This window comes from Guyanagaster necrorhizus (genome assembly GCF_019112545.1).
Source record: "Guyanagaster necrorhizus MCA 3950 unplaced genomic scaffold BT62scaffold_1, whole genome shotgun sequence".
NCBI classification, from domain to species: Eukaryota; Fungi; Basidiomycota; class Agaricomycetes; order Agaricales; family Physalacriaceae; genus Guyanagaster; species Guyanagaster necrorhizus.
The window spans coordinates 656623-672878 of NW_025064880.1; the positions used below are offsets into that span (position 1 = coordinate 656623).

The 16256-nt window shown below is 48.6% G+C and overlaps 6 protein-coding genes across 6 annotated transcripts; all 6 read right to left on the reverse strand.

The window, feature by feature from the left end:
- Nucleotides 1–124: 124 nt before the first annotated feature.
- Nucleotides 125–3485, reverse strand: BT62DRAFT_983614 (uncharacterized protein). Its single transcript, XM_043189797.1, has 14 exons — nucleotides 3367–3485; nucleotides 3289–3313; nucleotides 2999–3238; nucleotides 2702–2943; nucleotides 2574–2646; nucleotides 2488–2513; nucleotides 2361–2439; nucleotides 2255–2311; nucleotides 2148–2196; nucleotides 1638–2100; nucleotides 1290–1585; nucleotides 825–1235; nucleotides 611–770; nucleotides 125–558 (listed from the first exon to the last, which is right to left on the reverse strand). The coding sequence occupies exons 1-14, from the start codon at nucleotides 3458–3460 to the stop codon at nucleotides 236–238; spliced, it is 2538 nt and encodes an 845-aa protein (XP_043046112.1). The 5' UTR covers nucleotides 3461–3485; the 3' UTR covers nucleotides 125–235.
- A 24-nt stretch (nucleotides 3486–3509) lies between these two features.
- Nucleotides 3510–5602, reverse strand: BT62DRAFT_12513 (uncharacterized protein). The gene is made up of 7 exons (XM_043179774.1): nucleotides 4961–5602; nucleotides 4829–4909; nucleotides 4719–4779; nucleotides 4582–4673; nucleotides 4480–4530; nucleotides 4350–4427; nucleotides 3510–4299 (listed from the first exon to the last, which is right to left on the reverse strand). The coding sequence occupies exons 1-7, from the start codon at nucleotides 5172–5174 to the stop codon at nucleotides 3635–3637; spliced, it is 1242 nt and encodes a 413-aa protein (XP_043046113.1). The 5' UTR covers nucleotides 5175–5602; the 3' UTR covers nucleotides 3510–3634.
- Nucleotides 5316–9394, reverse strand: BT62DRAFT_1015339 (ARM repeat-containing protein; the record flags this gene model as incomplete). The annotated part of the gene is made up of 11 exons (XM_043178231.1): nucleotides 5316–5644; nucleotides 5702–5859; nucleotides 5918–6024; nucleotides 6080–6976; nucleotides 7028–7176; nucleotides 7235–7356; nucleotides 7930–8342; nucleotides 8412–8609; nucleotides 8662–8723; nucleotides 8785–9034; nucleotides 9152–9394. The coding sequence occupies 11 exons, from the start codon at nucleotides 9392–9394 to the stop codon at nucleotides 5424–5426; spliced, it is 2820 nt and encodes a 939-aa protein (XP_043046114.1). The 3' UTR covers nucleotides 5316–5423.
- A 536-nt stretch (nucleotides 9395–9930) lies between these two features.
- On the reverse strand, nucleotides 9931–11754 carry BT62DRAFT_925173 (aspartate aminotransferase). The gene is made up of 8 exons (XM_043184736.1): nucleotides 11636–11754; nucleotides 11548–11584; nucleotides 11376–11493; nucleotides 11079–11328; nucleotides 10693–11030; nucleotides 10490–10642; nucleotides 10271–10440; nucleotides 9931–10220 (listed from the first exon to the last, which is right to left on the reverse strand). The coding sequence occupies exons 1-8, from the start codon at nucleotides 11643–11645 to the stop codon at nucleotides 10064–10066; spliced, it is 1233 nt and encodes a 410-aa protein (XP_043046115.1). The 5' UTR covers nucleotides 11646–11754; the 3' UTR covers nucleotides 9931–10063.
- Nucleotides 11755–12210: 456 nt separating this feature from the next.
- On the reverse strand, nucleotides 12211–12822 carry BT62DRAFT_925174 (uncharacterized protein). The gene is made up of 3 exons (XM_043184737.1): nucleotides 12768–12822; nucleotides 12531–12705; nucleotides 12211–12475 (listed from the first exon to the last, which is right to left on the reverse strand). The coding sequence occupies exons 2-3, from the start codon at nucleotides 12642–12644 to the stop codon at nucleotides 12353–12355; spliced, it is 237 nt and encodes a 78-aa protein (XP_043046116.1). The 5' UTR covers nucleotides 12645–12705; nucleotides 12768–12822; the 3' UTR covers nucleotides 12211–12352.
- A 1545-nt stretch (nucleotides 12823–14367) lies between these two features.
- On the reverse strand, nucleotides 14368–15954 carry BT62DRAFT_925176 (syntaxin-like protein). Its single transcript, XM_043184738.1, has 7 exons — nucleotides 15815–15954; nucleotides 15534–15767; nucleotides 15369–15477; nucleotides 15236–15312; nucleotides 15065–15184; nucleotides 14925–15010; nucleotides 14368–14873 (listed from the first exon to the last, which is right to left on the reverse strand). The coding sequence occupies exons 1-7, from the start codon at nucleotides 15893–15895 to the stop codon at nucleotides 14723–14725; spliced, it is 858 nt and encodes a 285-aa protein (XP_043046117.1). The 5' UTR covers nucleotides 15896–15954; the 3' UTR covers nucleotides 14368–14722.
- Between the last annotated feature and the right edge of the window lie 302 nt (nucleotides 15955–16256).

A 16256-nucleotide genomic window follows, 5' to 3' on the forward strand; every position in this document is an offset into this window, starting at 1 on the left:
TAACGGCAAGCGCCTGACGGCGGCAATGTGGGAATAAACAAAAGAGGAAAATGTTGTCGCAGCGGCGATTCGAAGAGCAGGCAAGGCGTCGAAGAAAGAAACGCCAAGGCAGCAATACGTACAGCCGCCGTCTGCACTCTAAGTAACGCCATAGCATGATTATTTGATTATACAAGGGATGAACATGTTTCTACAATCCCTTCCACGTACTCTATCTGACCATACATTCCAAAGGTCAGAGTGTCACCACCCCAGCCACACCACCTATTAGCGTCGCATCGACCTTACCGCCGGTCTTTTTGTCCAGCCATGTGTCTAGTTGCTCAAAAAGCTCCATCGACGCCCCGCCTTCCCCCTTTGTTGCTCGCTTGCCAGGCCACATCGCTTTCTCCAACAGCCCTATATAATTCACCTGTATTGGAGCATCCTTGATCACCATCGCCACTTCCCATGTATCTTGTCCGTAGAATGAGGCCTCCTTGATGTGATGCCTTGTGTGCTTATCCGGAGGATTGTCGTCCAAATTCCATTCGAGAACATGCGCATCAAATGCAATGACTGGGGTGTGAATAGAGTCAAAGGACGATGGACATAAAAGAGATGGACAAACCGGTCCAAATGAGTCCCGGATGATAGATTCTCAATGTAACCTTCCTGGTACCAGCGACAAGATCTCTTGCGTCGCTTACAGCCTTGACCTCGAACTCACCGCCACTATCCAGGAAACCTTGCGTGGTAGGGGGAAGGGCAACTTTGAATGGTGTGAGAAACTAACAAGAACGCATTTAATGAGTGAAATCTAAGACGGCAGGGAAAATACTTGCGGCGGAAAAAGGATACAGCGGGTCCCAATCCCCGTTGTAATAGTCCATTACAACACTTTGTGCGATCGCGCCCGGCGCTCCGAAATCACCAGCAACAGCATGGACAAGGTCGGGGAAACCAGGCGCGCCATCTGACGCGGCCAGATGCAGATGATGTTCATGGGTAGTTACGTTTTCCACTCGTAGAACAAATACTCTCCTTTGATGCATGTCATCGTACACATCTCTCTGAGCGAATACGGCGATCAACGCCACGTTCACAACCAGCAGGACTACTACAAACTGCTTCAGATAACCTTGGCCGAATCGGTGAGAGAACGGTGCAAGGAGAGGAAATGCAACCGAGCCAACGACGGTGACGATGGTTGCGATGAGATGGTCCGCTGGAGCCGACGCAGACATGCGGCCTGTCTTAAAAGATACATGACTGAGATCCCAAGTGAAAGGTATCCCAGAGAGACTCACCAGCGGGACGAAGACTTCTATGGTCGGCACTATGACGAGAGTGCCTGTGATGAGAGGTATAAATGAGCCGAAGGCATATGTCAATGTGGAGATTCCCTTCTCCCCAGTGAAACTGATGAATAACGGATTAAGAGCGTAGGCAACGACCAAGGGAAGGGCCGTGATAAAGAACAGGGACGCCGAACCCAAGCCCAAAAGTTGCAGACCGAATGCAGCTACCGCTTGAACGAACAACACGGAAGAGTATACAGCAGTCTCTGGCAGGGGAGGGAACAGCAGCTGCGAGACAAGAGTGCCTGTTCCAGTCAATTGATAGATGCAAGACACGTTTGAAAGTTAGCACCATACCGAGAATTGCAGCTGGTCCGTAAAGTACAATCGTTGATAGCTCGTCTTTGAACCAGCTCATGCTTTTGCCCAATACATGGGTCATGACAAGTGCTACAGCATTTGCACCCACCAGCGCACCCACAAAGGCAAAACCCGTTGCCAAAATGCTCAAGGCCAAGGTCTTTGCAGGGACAGGATTTCGGAAGCGTATCAGTGCCACCGTCACAATCAGGAATACAGCGTAGATGATCTTGGCCGTCCTAAACGAGTATATGAAGAAATACGGTACCACGTGGCTGAAATACACCATTTCAGGCTTGCTATAGCCTTCTGTCAAATGAGGAAGAGGACTTGCATGACCCGACAGGTGTAACAATAAGGCCAGAGTATTTTCACCCATGTGTTGACCGACGCCCGGCTCGATGTTTTCCACAAGGTCTTTGCGCATGTGGTATAGGTATGAATTACCTACGATCGCCATCTGTTCTCGCGTCAGTAGGACGTAAAATGAACAACGGTACATCATACGTCTAGACCAGTGACGTTAAGATAATCTTGGAACTGTCGGAAATCGGTGCTAGACGACGGGGATTGAAACATTGAAGGGGGAGCAATACGTAGGATAGGTGGCTTACTCTGACATGATTATCCCACTCCCGAAGATATCACTCGCGAAGATGGTGCCAAAGGGTCTGTGAAAATTGTCATAGCTGAAATTGTGCATATTGCAATGACCTTGACCTTGGGACATGGGAATATGCTTCAATCATCTCCTTCGAAGTAGCCTGGAAAAGGATTTCGCGTCCCGTAGTTCCGGCGGCTGCGACGCGTCAGTACATAGTATGACAGCCGTTGTGGAAGAAACAACCTTCGAGATTGATTACGGCGCGTACACTGGCAGATTCAGGCTTGCAAATCAGCAGTTTATAACGGGATAGAGGTCACAGGACTCACGACGAAGCAATCGTATGCTGAGTTGAAAACATGTGTGAACCATCTTGAAGGGATTCCTCAGCGTGATTGAACACTGTGTAGATGATTACCAGGAGAGCAAATGCTTTCCATAGAATAAATTCGCATACAAAAGATTATTGAATGTTTTGGACTCCAATCAGGAGTTCCTAAAAGCACTCTGATAGCATCTAGCATGATTCCCACAGAAATGGCATCATCGGCAGCCCCAGGACCAGGTAGTTGACTGTCGAGATGGGAATTAACAAGCACGGCATGTTTCTTGCCCTCATCGGTACCATCAGAAACGCGAACAATGAAGTTGCTGAGGGAAACATAGGTTTTGTAAAGCCGCGTATTCATTATGTCGAACCTAAGTACTACGATCAGCACCCAAGACACGAGAATATAGCGGAAATGATGGGCACCTGTGGCTGCCGCTCCCTTCTTGTCTCCATATTTCGCATTCCAGCTTTCTATGGCCACTTTCCTTCACAATGCGGTCACACTCGTTCTTAATATCTTTGATCGTCTGGTGCATCCATAGGTCGGCCTTTGCGTGTTCTGCAGTTCCAACGGTTCGATAACCAATATCCTCCGATAATACCCTAGAGTACTCTAGAATATTGGCTTCACAGATTTGCGGTAGGTTGGTCTGGTTGTTTATCCTTCACTGAACGGATGAGAATAACGCCGCATTAACACGCAATAGACGTACAGCTCTGTTACAGGTTCCGGTAGTGCTGTACCGAAGTTCCAATAACGTATAAGGCGCGAAACTGAATGAAAGACGGACTAGTGTGATGCCGATAGCCAATAATTGGACACAGAATGAGAACTGGCGCGAGATACAGCAGTGACCGGAGAGGGCCCAGCTGTCGATTCGACATGTTGGGTGTGAGAGAGAGGCCTAGGTAGGTTGCCAGCGCATGTTGCTCTGGAAAAAAAGTTGCCTTTTAAGGAGTATGCCTGCGACGCGAACTACAGCCAGGAGTATCTACCACATGCATTAAACATCATTCTTATTATTTAATAACCTACTAGTGAACAAGTATATAATGAAATCATAACGAATCCAAGTCCTGTCTCCGTCGTTCTTTGCCTTTGGTAGGCGACGTGACGTGCAGATCCAGCTGTGGCGGGCGGGTACGGGTCGATGGGATCCTAGGCCCCGTCGGTCGTAGTCGATGTGGAGTTCGAGTTGACCCATATGCATCATCTGGGTCTGGAAGCGGTTCTCGCCGCGACTGTTTGTGCACAGCACGTAAAGGTCTTGAAAGGATATCGGCTCTGGGCCAATCACCGAGTGGTGGAGGAGGAGTATTATTCGGCTGTGAACATGGTGGTTCCTGCGTCTGCATACGAGAAGGTGTCACCATACATGACTGGATGTATTGCGGATATAGGCAAGTCACGGCAGCTTGATTGCTTGTTGAGAACATGGGCTGTGATGCGAAATTGTTCCTTGGGGCCCTCGCTAGTTGCGGTTCATATGCTTCCACATCGTACGATGAATCGAGGCCTCTCATCATATTTACGGGAGGTCCTGGTCGTCGAGGCAGGGGTGCAACGATAGCATTACGGAAATAAGGTATTGTTGGAGATGCGGGCGGGCTTGGCAGGTGGCTGCTGGGAGTATCGAGGTCACGAATGTGATATTGCCATATCTTTGTATTCGTCTTCTGCCGAATAAGACAAGTTATGGCCAACATAGTAAAGTATCCGAACACTGAGCAGGACAAGGTCAACAGGGATCACAGAGAGACCAAATCAACTCACAAAGCATGATGGTGATCCATGAGAAAGCTAGGATAACTCGATTTGATACACATCCAATATCACCGATTTGACGGCGCGCTTGAGGACATATGTCAAACAACCATTCATCCAAGGAAAAACTTCGACTCACCATCAGATGTACAGAATGCAGGATTTAAAGCCGACAGTGCGACGGCACCACCTTGGGGGGACGTCAGCCGTTAGATTAAATGCAGCGGTAACGCACACGTACAAAAATTCATTACGAGGAATAGCCCGACCCATGCACATTCAAACCATACACGTCCTGTTATAGGATTGTCGTATGCAGCTTCGACAAAAACACTATAAGACATCAATATATGTTCCACGTCGTTGTATTCGACTGACATCAAGAAGGACATCGCAAGCCCGCAAGCACCAACGACCGTTAAATAGATATCAAGAGGATCTAGCAGGAGTGTATGAGCACATTGATCTCATGAAATGAGCACGCTAACATGTTAGGCCTATTAATTGTATAAGACTGAGATTCCAGACAGAGACACTAGCATTGATGGCGTTGAAAACGAGGAAAAGACCTTGTGCCAATGTCAAAAAGACAGGGACGACGAGACAGTCTGGCAACGCACCGACGAAAGCATATCGAGTGTACACATAGATGTGTTGCATTGTGATAACATATATACAGCAATAAGGGCGCTCGCGGCACCGGTCGACGGTGGTGCAGACGGTAAAGAAGAGGTCAACTCCAGATCGACAAGTCAAAACATCACAAGGCTTTCCCTCCGGGACCCTCGGGCCGAATCTCATCCGAGCGCCTCTGGCTGGACCAACTGCCCGCATTTGCGTTGTTCTGCTCTGCCTCCAACAGCTGCAAAGAAGAACCTAAAATTATAATTATCAGAATATTTATCATACTATAAAAACTACCCTGCTCCCATATCCCAGCGGCAATCCTACATGGCAGGAAGACCAGATACAGCGCTTCGAGTTCATCATCAGGTCATGGCTTTCGCCGTGCCCATTGCGTCCGTCCCCCCTCAATGAGGTACCATCTCGCTCCAAGCGCTGCTCCGAAGGCTCTCGGTAGGTTTACACAGCCTCGTTCAGCTCGGATCCAGGTAGTGCGGAGGGAGGCCTTGAGAATGTTGCCGCATGTCTTGAAACCTGGGAGAAATTCTTGACGTGGCGTCCATGGTCAAGCAGAGAAAGACCCGAAACATAAGATATGACTTCATGAGAGGAGTCTTGTGAAAGCGTCTTCGCAAGATCAATCACGGAAACCGGTGGCGACGTTCTCGTCCAAAAGTATGCTGCAGAACAAACAAATTGAGGACAAATTCCTTCGAGCAGAGGGAGGAGCACTTTACCATACAGACTGGCTATTAGCCTGGAAACTCCAATGCGAACGCCGACTATAGGGTCGTTTGATAATGCGCGGAGCGTTGTCCAAAGCTCTTCATCAGGAACCTTAATCGCCTCCGTATCACCGTCTGGAAGTAGGAGCACCTGCTGGCATGCAATGTAACTGATTGATAAAAAGAATATCAGTTCTGAACTATCCACAGTAAGAATTAGAAACCAACGTCATTCGCTGCCTGAATACGCCTGAGCACGAAAGACCTTGAAGATCTAAATGTAGATTTCCAAGGACTTTAGGATACCGTTGCAGCACTGGCCATATAAGCGGCAGCTACAGGGAGCCTAAAATCAGTGCTTTCGCCTTTCATATCAGAACAGAAACGCACGGTATGAATGCCTGCCTCTCGAATGGCGTTGACATTGTCGATCAGGGCAAACCTTAACAACCCACACACAAGCTGCAACAAATGAGCTACTTCTTGGTCTTCCTGACTTGCCACAGATTGAATGACTGCCGATAAGCAGCCGGCTATATGTTCCCTTTCTCGCCAACCGCTCCACCTGTTTACCTTCCACGCTTCCAATACCCCCTCCAAAACTTCCATTTTCCCCGTCATATTTAACGATCGGACGAAAGTCTCAAGGCATTGTACAATTTTCAGCCTTATCTCTGCCTCCTGGCTGCGCAATCCATCCCACCAGACGGGCATTAAGTCCCGCTGGGCGATCTCCGGACCTAAAACCTTGGCCAGGTCGCCCACAGATGCAGCCAGTGTTCGTCGAATGCCAAACGCAGGATTGTCCGACAGCTTCAGGTAAGTTTCCCGAAGAGTCTCCCAGCGAGAAAGACCCAAAGTCATGCACACAGCAGGTAGGTTGAAGGCACATATCAAAGGCCTACTAGGATCGTTATAGAACGAGTCCAACCATTTCATTTTATCCCGGTCAAATGGTTGGGCTAGAGCAGGTTGTTGACCATCCCAGACTTTCTTATCGTCACTACGTCCAATAAACATCCTAATGAGCTCAGCTGGAGGCCCTTCTGTGTCGTCACCAGGTTTCCTGTATTCATCGTGAAAAGTATGAATTACTTCACCTAGAGCTTCTAGGACCCCTGATCGCACATCAGGAGATTCGTCGACGCTCATGGACTGCATGGTGTGCACAGCTAACACTCTTCTGTACTTTATCGGCAGCCGCGTCAATATGACGGGGAGAGCGAAAAGCGAAGAGTGGCGAACAAGGGGAGCCGGGTCGACGAGCAGACGTTCCAGAAGCGGAAGCTGGGACAAGCGGTCAGTATGAAGTCTGAATGAACTTTGCTCATAATTTACCAGCGACGTGTGAACTATTTCATCTGGCACAACTTTCGCCAAAGCACCCAGCACAAAGCTCGATTCCCGACGAACCCAATAGATTGGATCCATCACGACGCGTTCAACCTCTTTGACAAATGTGTTTTGTGCTTGTTCGTCAAGATAACCTGTCATCACGTTAATATACATTTAGAGCTGCTGGGTGAGTCTAATTATTATACTAACCGGTGGAGGTAACGGTGGCCATTAAGCTCATACTGGTCAGTCGCTTCACAGCACTCTGTTCTTCTTGACTCTCTTTGTTGTAATCCTCACGATCGCCATCGTTGATAGTCGGTCCCCGCGAACTTTCGTCATTGCTGCTGTCATTGAATGTGCAACCCGTTGTATGTGGTAAGACAAAATCAGAACTTGGTGAGCTATTAGATGTCGGCAATAGCGAGGAATTCTGATGGTTTGTCGGAAGTAGCACGTCGGGTGACCGTGTAGGTGAATGGCTACGATCTTGAAATGGATGCAGACTATCAAGGGCCAGAGGATTGCTTGTCACAGGACCATACGGAACAAAACCCGATGAAGAGTTGGACGAGTCCGCTTGCACCCGATGATTGGCTAACGTGAGATCAGATGAGATGGATAGCCTTGAATCGGAACTAGACCTGCGATGGTGTTGTTGCTGAGACCGGGGTGAATGAGTAGACGGGGAACTATGAATACTTATATCAGGAGAGGGCGAAGAAAGGATGGGTGACAGTCGAGAGGGTATGCTATGTTGCTGGGGTATTAATGACGTAGGTGAGATGGGTGACCCCTTTTGGATTATTCTGTTCGATGCGGGAATTTCGTCAGACGATGACAAGGAGGAAGAGGGAGAAGATAAATGAATGGCTGTTTCACTCGTCGAGCTTGGGTTTGACGACACGGAGGAATAACTGCTTGAGACGCTCAAGGGAGAGTCCACGTTGTTGTTTACGGTGCCAAAAGAGCCATTCGAATATGCCGAAGGCTCGACAGGAAAATACGGATTTATGTTCTCTTTCCGCCGAAAATCTTCAGCGGACGAAGACGAAGCAACTTCCTCCTTTTGAAGCTCCTCAGAGGCTGTGATGGTGTCAGAAAAGTTAGCGGAGTCCTCACTGCAGGGAGTGTGGCCACGATCCTCCAACGAGTCCAAGTCGCCGTCCAAGAAGAGCCGATCTAGCCCAGCAACCAAGCCCCATAGAATTTCCTGTTCAAATAGGACCCGTTCGCTCCTTCCAAAAAGCCCTATGGTTAGATCTTCATTGAGTGAGGCATTCGAAACGAAAGACAACCCCGCGACCCAATTATCTAACTGTGGCGAAACTCCGATGTCAGGTCTAGGAATACCGAGTTTGGCCTGGCGGTTCTCAGTCTCCTGCACTTGATCTTCAGGACTATCAGCCTCCCGCATGCGCTGAAGAAGGTTTACAACCACATATTTGGCGGAGCTGCCTACTAAACCATTCGGACTTAGTAAAAGTCTGCCGAGAATTGGTGTGAATGCATGAACTGATATGGACGTCGACTGGTTCGAATATGAGTTGATCTGATTGTCTGCTGTGGCGACGACCTGACAGTGCTATGAAACGACATGTTACTGACAAAGGCCGAGAATATAAAGAGAGCCTTACTGTCAAAAACCACCAGATGACCGAGGCAAGTCCCGATGTTAAGGCCTCTCTAACAGATTCATCTGGAGTAAAGACGTGTCATTACTAACCTTGAGAATCCAATGAAAGACCACTTATACGCACCCTGGTCTTTCGATAAAACTTGCAGCAAAGGAAGAACATATTCCACTGCTTCCTGGGGAGTAATTTGATCGAGGAGATTGGGCAGATCACACGAAATAAAGACCCGATGGTATGTCGCCTTGCTGATGGAATATAGATATATCTTCTCGAGGGGATTTAGGCCTTCGAGGCCTTCATCGTCTAACGTCAAATCAAGGCCAGAAACCTCAGGGAATGTGTCATCTGTATGAGGTACGGGCGGCAGTGGTTGCTGCGTAGGACCTATCGCGCTGGAGAAACCCATTGATCGAGTGGCAGGGGAGAAATGAGGAGAAGCATGGCTCCCGATGGCTTGATACTGCTGAGCCGAAGGAACCACTAAAGCTACGTTCTGAGGTGGAGGGTCGCATACCAACACAGGAATTATTTCCATGGGTTCATCAACAAGCGGAGTAATAATCGGGGACGATGGAGCCGTATAAAAGGTCAGAGCGGGGGAAATGAGCGGACTAGAGAGCGGGTTCTCGAGTCTGGGGGAGGGCGACGGTGTTATGGATACAGAGGTTAAAAATGGTGGGGGAAGGGTGATATGGGTGGGGTGGCGAGGTGTAGAACCTGAAAGCAAAGGCATGGGAGCAGCAGGAGTGTCGGAAAAAGGCGCCTGGCCGGCGGAGGACTCTGAAGAGTCGGAAAAACGGGATTCAAAAAGAGACACTACAAGACCCATGATTAGAGGTGAGGGGGAAGAAAACTCATGACGGGAGAAGAAAACGGACTTGACGGAAGGAGAATTGAACTGGGGGGAAGCGCCAGTCGTACAACTTTAGGCTGCTTGACTCAACGCGGTGAGGCCAGCGCGCACGAGGACAATGACGCAAAACGGATCTGAACGGCATACAACTTGACGAACAGCACGAACTCGAATACCTCGAGTGCAGCCTCGTTCCAGACTGGAGCAGGGTGGAGCCCTGTAGCAATCGACGAAACAAAGGGAGCAGAACGTCAATAACGGCGAGCATAGGAAGAAAAGAAACGACCGACAGAGCCACGGTAACGGCAACGAAGAGAGGTCCCGATATCGTTGTTTCTCCAGTACTTGGAAGAAAAAGTTCAAGTTAAGAGACGTTCTCAAAACGGACATCAATTTCCGTTCGGAGGTGAAAATGACGTATCGTTGGAGCCATGTGCCTGTGACGTATCCGTACATTGAGTAGTGTCACTCTGTATATTTACAAATCGAGAACTAAGCATTAAATAAGTATACGACTATGGTACCTACTCTAAAGGTAACAACAACTCTTCAAAGAGAGCCCCTCACTGTCTGGTCCAGACTCTCAGCAAAGTAGCGGATATTGTGAGTATTGAGGCCCGCCATTGAAATCCTGCCATTCACCGTCAAGTATACGTGGGCCTTCTCCGTCAGCGCCTTGCTCTGCTCCGGGTTGATGCCGGTAAAGCTGTTGCTGCGTCAGTCGATGTTCATTCGATGAGAATCATTAACTTTCACCTGAACATTCCAATCTGGTTGACAATGTGATCCCAGTTGCCGGGTGTCTTCAATTCAACGGTGAGCAAATGGTGTAGTTGCTTGCGCATCTCGATGATGCGGCCTGCCATGGTCACAATATCACGCTTCCACTCTTCGAACAATGCCGGATCGTTGAGGATCAGTGATACCTGGAGGGCCGTTACTCCACATGAGATCACACATGAAACGGTCACGTACAATGCGGGCACCGTATGTAGGCGGATTACTGATCTCACTGCGCTGCAGCACTGATAACTGACTTGTAACGCGGGCTCCCGTCTCTTGGGTAGGCGATACGACATGGAGCGCACCAACCCGTTCTCCGTATAGACCTGCGTTCTTGGCGAAACTCTTGTGACCAACGTGTAAATAAAGATACGGCACAAGACAGTGCTACATACCTGACAGACCAAGAGAGAAACGCCCCTTCGGACAAACTCCCTAACAGCCCACGCGTCTCCTTCCAAATCCCCGCTTGCGAAGCCTTGGTAGGCGCAGTCAAAGAACGCGTAATGGCCCTTCTCGAGCATGAGATCAGCAATCTTCGCCCATTGCTCTTTCGTCGGGTCGACACCGGTGGGGTTATGTGCACAGGCATGAAGCAAGTAGATAGAACGAGGAGGAGCAGAGTTCAGCGATGCCATGAGGCCGTCGTAATCTAGTCCGATGGTAGCAGGGTCATAGTAGGGGTAGGTTTTGGGTGTTACACCAACATTCTTAAAAATAGCGTGGTGGTTGACTGAATGAGGTGTGAGATATGAACGGAGTATCGGGCTGGTCAACTCACCCCAAGTGGGATCACTGAGGAAGACCTCTTTGTCGCCGCCCCAGGAATAGAATCTAGACACAAACAAGGCGCCAAGATGGTTAGCACCGGTGCCGGAGATGGTCTGGACACTTGAGACGCGGCCCTCTTTAATGGCGGGGGAATCGCTTCCAAGAATTAGTTTCGCGGCGGCGGACGTAAATTCGGGTAAACCAGTGATGGGCAAGTACTCGTGGTCTATGTTGGGATTGGAGAGCAACAGTTCATTGGCCTGGATGTCCGGTTAAACAACTCTAGAAAGGATCCAGAATCACGTACCTTCTTAACGACGGGAAGCACCCACGGCTTGTTGTCGTTATCCCTGTACGCGCCGACGCCTAGATTGATCTTTTTATCAAACTTGTCGACTTTGTATGCCGCAGTTAACTTGAAAATGCTGTTGGCATCTGGTCAGACGATGTGACTCATGACCGCGGGCATGTGCACTGACCTGTCAGGGGGTGCAAGAGGAACGGTTTGCCAGGACTCTGGAGAAGAATGGGCTTCCGACACGTAGCAGGCAAGGAAGAAAGACAAACCTGCAGACATGATTATTGCTGATGGTTGAGATATATGGTTTATGAGTTGCTGTATTCTGGTCGTCATTATGTCAGTGGCAGCGAGAGAGAGAGAGAGAGTGTGTGTGTGTGTGTGTGTGTGGTGTGTGTGTGTGGTGTGAACGACGTGGTGGAAGCTAGACAAGGACCTACCTAGGACGCGGTAGATATCAAGTGACGACTGCATGTGATAAAGCGGCAGTCAGTCAGGACAGAGCAGCAAGACAAGCAGTAACCGACCTCTTGCAGAACTGTAGAGGGAATTGATGGTGGGGGTAATCAGATGAAAGGCTGTTGAGAGATTCCAGCCATGATCCAGCTAATAAAGGGACTTTTTATACTCCTCAGTTAGGAAGGAGGGGAATCAGCTTATTTCCGCATCCCCACAACAATTCCGTTCCGCGTCTTACAACGCCGCTCATGTGGACAAATTTACAGGAGTATCCACGACTCTCACCCGGCACGCTAAGGCAACAAAAATATTATAAGCGTCTGCACTACACTACTAGATAGATACTCGAGAAAGCATGACAACGGAAACTACTGATGACAATATTGGGGGAAGGGGGGGGGGGTCCGTTATGCGTAAATAGATATGTACGGAGGTAGTAACAACATACGTGTGTCTGCCAGTAGTGGCATTACATGCCACAGCCAGCTGGTGTTGCGGACAATGCTCGGGAAATGATAGGATGAATCCTAGGCCGTAGCCATCTTGGACGCCACCGTCCGTTCAGACTCGAGCTTCTCCTTGTTCTTCAAGAAAGCTTGCTGTCGGCAATCCTCCAAGTTATTGCAGCTGTGGTGTTCTGGAAGACGGTGCTAGATACAAAGTCAGATCAGACCGCCCTGTACCAACAACCGAGAGGAAACGCACTGCTCCACAGAATTGTGACAGACAATGAGGGCACTCTCCTACGAGTCGTAACGCTGCGGAATTGCACTGGTTCTCGGTGCTGATCTGAAATTGGCAACGCTTCTTGGCTGGCATGGAGGGTCGGTAAAATTAGGTGGTCGGGTGGACAGATAAGCGGGGTAACGACGTAGACAGGCTAGGAACGTTCAAACAATCGAATAAGCATAGGGCAACAATAGATTTGAAAAATGGACTCACTGCAGGCGGGAGAAAGGGAGGAACAGAGGAAGTGGTCGATGTGGGGTGTCGTGAGTCGGAGGTTGAGGAAAGGCTTATATATTATATTGCGCGGGACGCGTAAGCGCCACGTGGAACGGATAGCTGCCAACAGCTATCCCAGGAAGGTAATTCTGCTTCTATTTTCGGAGGTCTTCCAATTCGGACGACGCATCCGAGATTCCGAGACCGAAACATGCAATGCGCACAAATAATTTCATCTTTTTCCTTTCTGTCACAAGGTGATCCTTGCGTTATCAATGCAGTCAAGTCACGCGCGCAGCCACTTTGATCCATGTTCAGCGGCTTTTCCGTACGATCTTTTCCGATCCGGATTCCAACGGATTTACCCTCGTTTTTGAAACTTGTCCCATTTGATCATTCCTTGATGACAACAGCCTATCAATGCATCAACACAAGCTATCATTATTAAATGGCATTTTGGAGAGCACGGCATATGCAGCAAGGAAAATTCTTCAGATCCAGAAGATCTATATCCCTGCTTTCTCATTTATCTTCTGATGGCCGGGCGGCGACAATATTATCCACACGATTCAAGCCCGTCTTCCTGGAGACATTTCGAATCGACACTTGACCAGCCAACAGCGTAGGTACAGAAAGCGAGGCTAGAACACCTTCCGTACTGTGGCAATAGAATTCGGGCCGTATAGACGATGTACGCATATGCAGTGTTTTTGCGTGCAGGCGGCGACAAGTTGGACATTAACTAAGTTAGCGTATTCAATACGAAAACCCTCCAGGCGTAGTCCAGGTCACCGTTCTTCACAAGATGTGCGCATTTACACTCCACTGATGCAAGTGATAGGACCTCTAGATGTCATGATAGAAGCATTGAGCTGAGGCGGCCTGTGGCGTTCCCTGAGATCGCTCTTTTGTGGTTATTGTGGCTTTGACCCCACCTCACTTCAAGTCACAGATGTCAAAATGGCTCCTCGTATCAGCAACTCCGAAGTACCCCTCGAAACCTGCGACGCAAGGGAGGATAAGTGGCTCAGAATCACTCAAGTCGGTCAGGGTGCTTAGAATCGATTTTTTCACCCGGTTCAGGGAACTTCTGCCAGAATACACAAGATAACATCGCCCTGTCTATTTGCAACGCCCTGCAGTGCCTTCGCGGAGTTAGCTACAGGACGGGGCCGGATGTCGGTGTTATTTTGGATGAATTTTCTTAGTATGACAACCTAGTCGTCATGCAGTCTGCCAGTGGAGGAGGGCCATCCAAGGGATAACCTGACTCCTCAACAATGTCGATCATGCTGTAGTTTATACTTCCATTTCTTTGGAATCATTGTAAACTTGTAAATAGTATTTACTAATCTCCATTTTCCCATCTGTAAAGGACTTATCAACTATCTTTCGTCAATTTCAGCTATTTCAGGAATATCTACGCTCACGTGAGAAAGTGAAGGAGGTTTGGGAGACAGCCTTTGTATTGAGAGTGCATACTCTGCCATATTCCAACGGGGCTCATACCCCACCAAATTCTTCATCTGCCAGTTCGATTGCATGGCACCTAAGTAACACTCTGCACCTCATAGGTTAGACCATTCTCTCTACACGACGTTCAAGTAAGCCAAAATGTGGCCTCTCGGCAAGCTACCCATTCATCCCGAGCCTACATACTTGCTCTATTCTCAAGAGGTGGTCTCAAAAACGTATATGGTAGGGTATATATCATCCACTGTCCGATTGCATTGCCAGAATAAAAAGACATTAAGATAGAAAAGCAGGGCATAGAAAAGAAAGACTGTGAAATGCATGTACGGGTAGTTGTAGGAGATTTCAAAATCGAACGAGGGTCGCGATACGATAATAACTAATACCTTGTCATAAATAGAATTGCCTAGGCGAACAGACTATGTTGCAAGAGCCTCAGCCTGAATCTGGTTCCCCTGGAAAATGTACGCCAGAAAAGATCACTTCTTGTTATTGTTGACCTGTTGCGAGACTACAACGCCCACGACAACACCGATGATGATGAGAATGATGAGGGTGATGAAGAAGCAGATCCATCGCTTTTTACGAGCGGCACGGGCGGAGACGACCGCCTTTTCAGTGTACCCAAGGCTGGAAATGACTCGTTAGTGGTATACTTGCAAAATGAATGATTTAATGTACCCAGCCTCGGTGTCCCTTTCAACGGTTGCAGCTTGTGTTTCGATATTGTTGATGGTCTCATCTTGCTGTTCTACCAAGACGCTCATCTAAACATATACGTTAGTCAATAATAAACTTGAAGAGAGCTTAGCAGGACTCACGTCATTGAACAGTTGAGCAAGCTCGCCCAAGGTCTTTTCTATGCGTTTGATGTCTTCGTGCCGTTCCTGGACTTCCCGGTATGCCGCTCGCGACTCTCCGTATCGGTTGGAGCTCAAGAGCTAACAGACGGTATTAGTAACCTGACTCGCAATATTCTCCACTCTACTCACTGCTTGGCTGAATATTTGCCCACCATTTTCGTCATTAACGACTGCTCTGACTTCCTCCGGCGATGCGTCAGGTTTTACTAATGATAGAGGTCATCATTTGAGCCACAGCGACTAGCGATCAAAGGAGTCGCACCGATTTTGAATTGCCTCTCCATCCGCTGCTTGTATTTTGTGCGGTACTGTTGCTCCACAGTCTGATAGCTTTGAATAGCTTCCACAAACTTGGATTTCACCAATGCGGTCTACGTTTCATAAACGTGAGATCAACATCCATGAACGTGGTGACTGGGCCTCGCACCTGCTGCTTGCGGATTTGTCCATCTCGCCCAGTACCGCCTTGCTTCTCCAATGCTTTGATACGCCTCTTTATGGTGGAGCTGAGAGCACTAGTGTCTTCTACGAGCTCGTCTAGGTTTGCAGCGTTTCTTTGAGCAGCAGCATCATCCATGTTATTCAGTGACCGCGAGTGCAGATCACCAATGTGAGCCACATTGTCGTTGAACGTCCGTAGGCTGTCTTGGATAGAAGAAATCTACGAAGAACGGTTAAGGATGGGCCCTTGTTACCAAGTGGGCTGACCTCGGTGTAAAATGCGGACATGCTGTCGCCGTTCATATCAGATGTCAGTTGAGCGGTGCTGTCGTCCTTCACCTCCTTCATCTCATATGAACGGTCATCCTGTTGAGCGTAGGGATTTTGGCGCTGGTATGAGGCCTGGGTAGGATAGGAGTTGCTGAGACAGGAAGTCGGTTGATATTTTTGTAGATGTAGTAAATCGTTCGAACGTACGAGCTTAAATTGCTGGCCCCTTGCTGCTGAGCCTGAATAGAAAGAAAAAGACTCGCTCATCTTGTTCTAGGCTGGTGATATCCAAGAAAAACGCACCCTCATGGCTGCTAGACGGTCCCTTGCCATTGTGGTTGTGACGTGGAGAGTGATAGGAAAACAGAAAAAAGCGGAATGCTAGTGATGGTTCAAAGACGAAAGAGAGTAGAAATCAATAAACTGGATAATCTCCCTT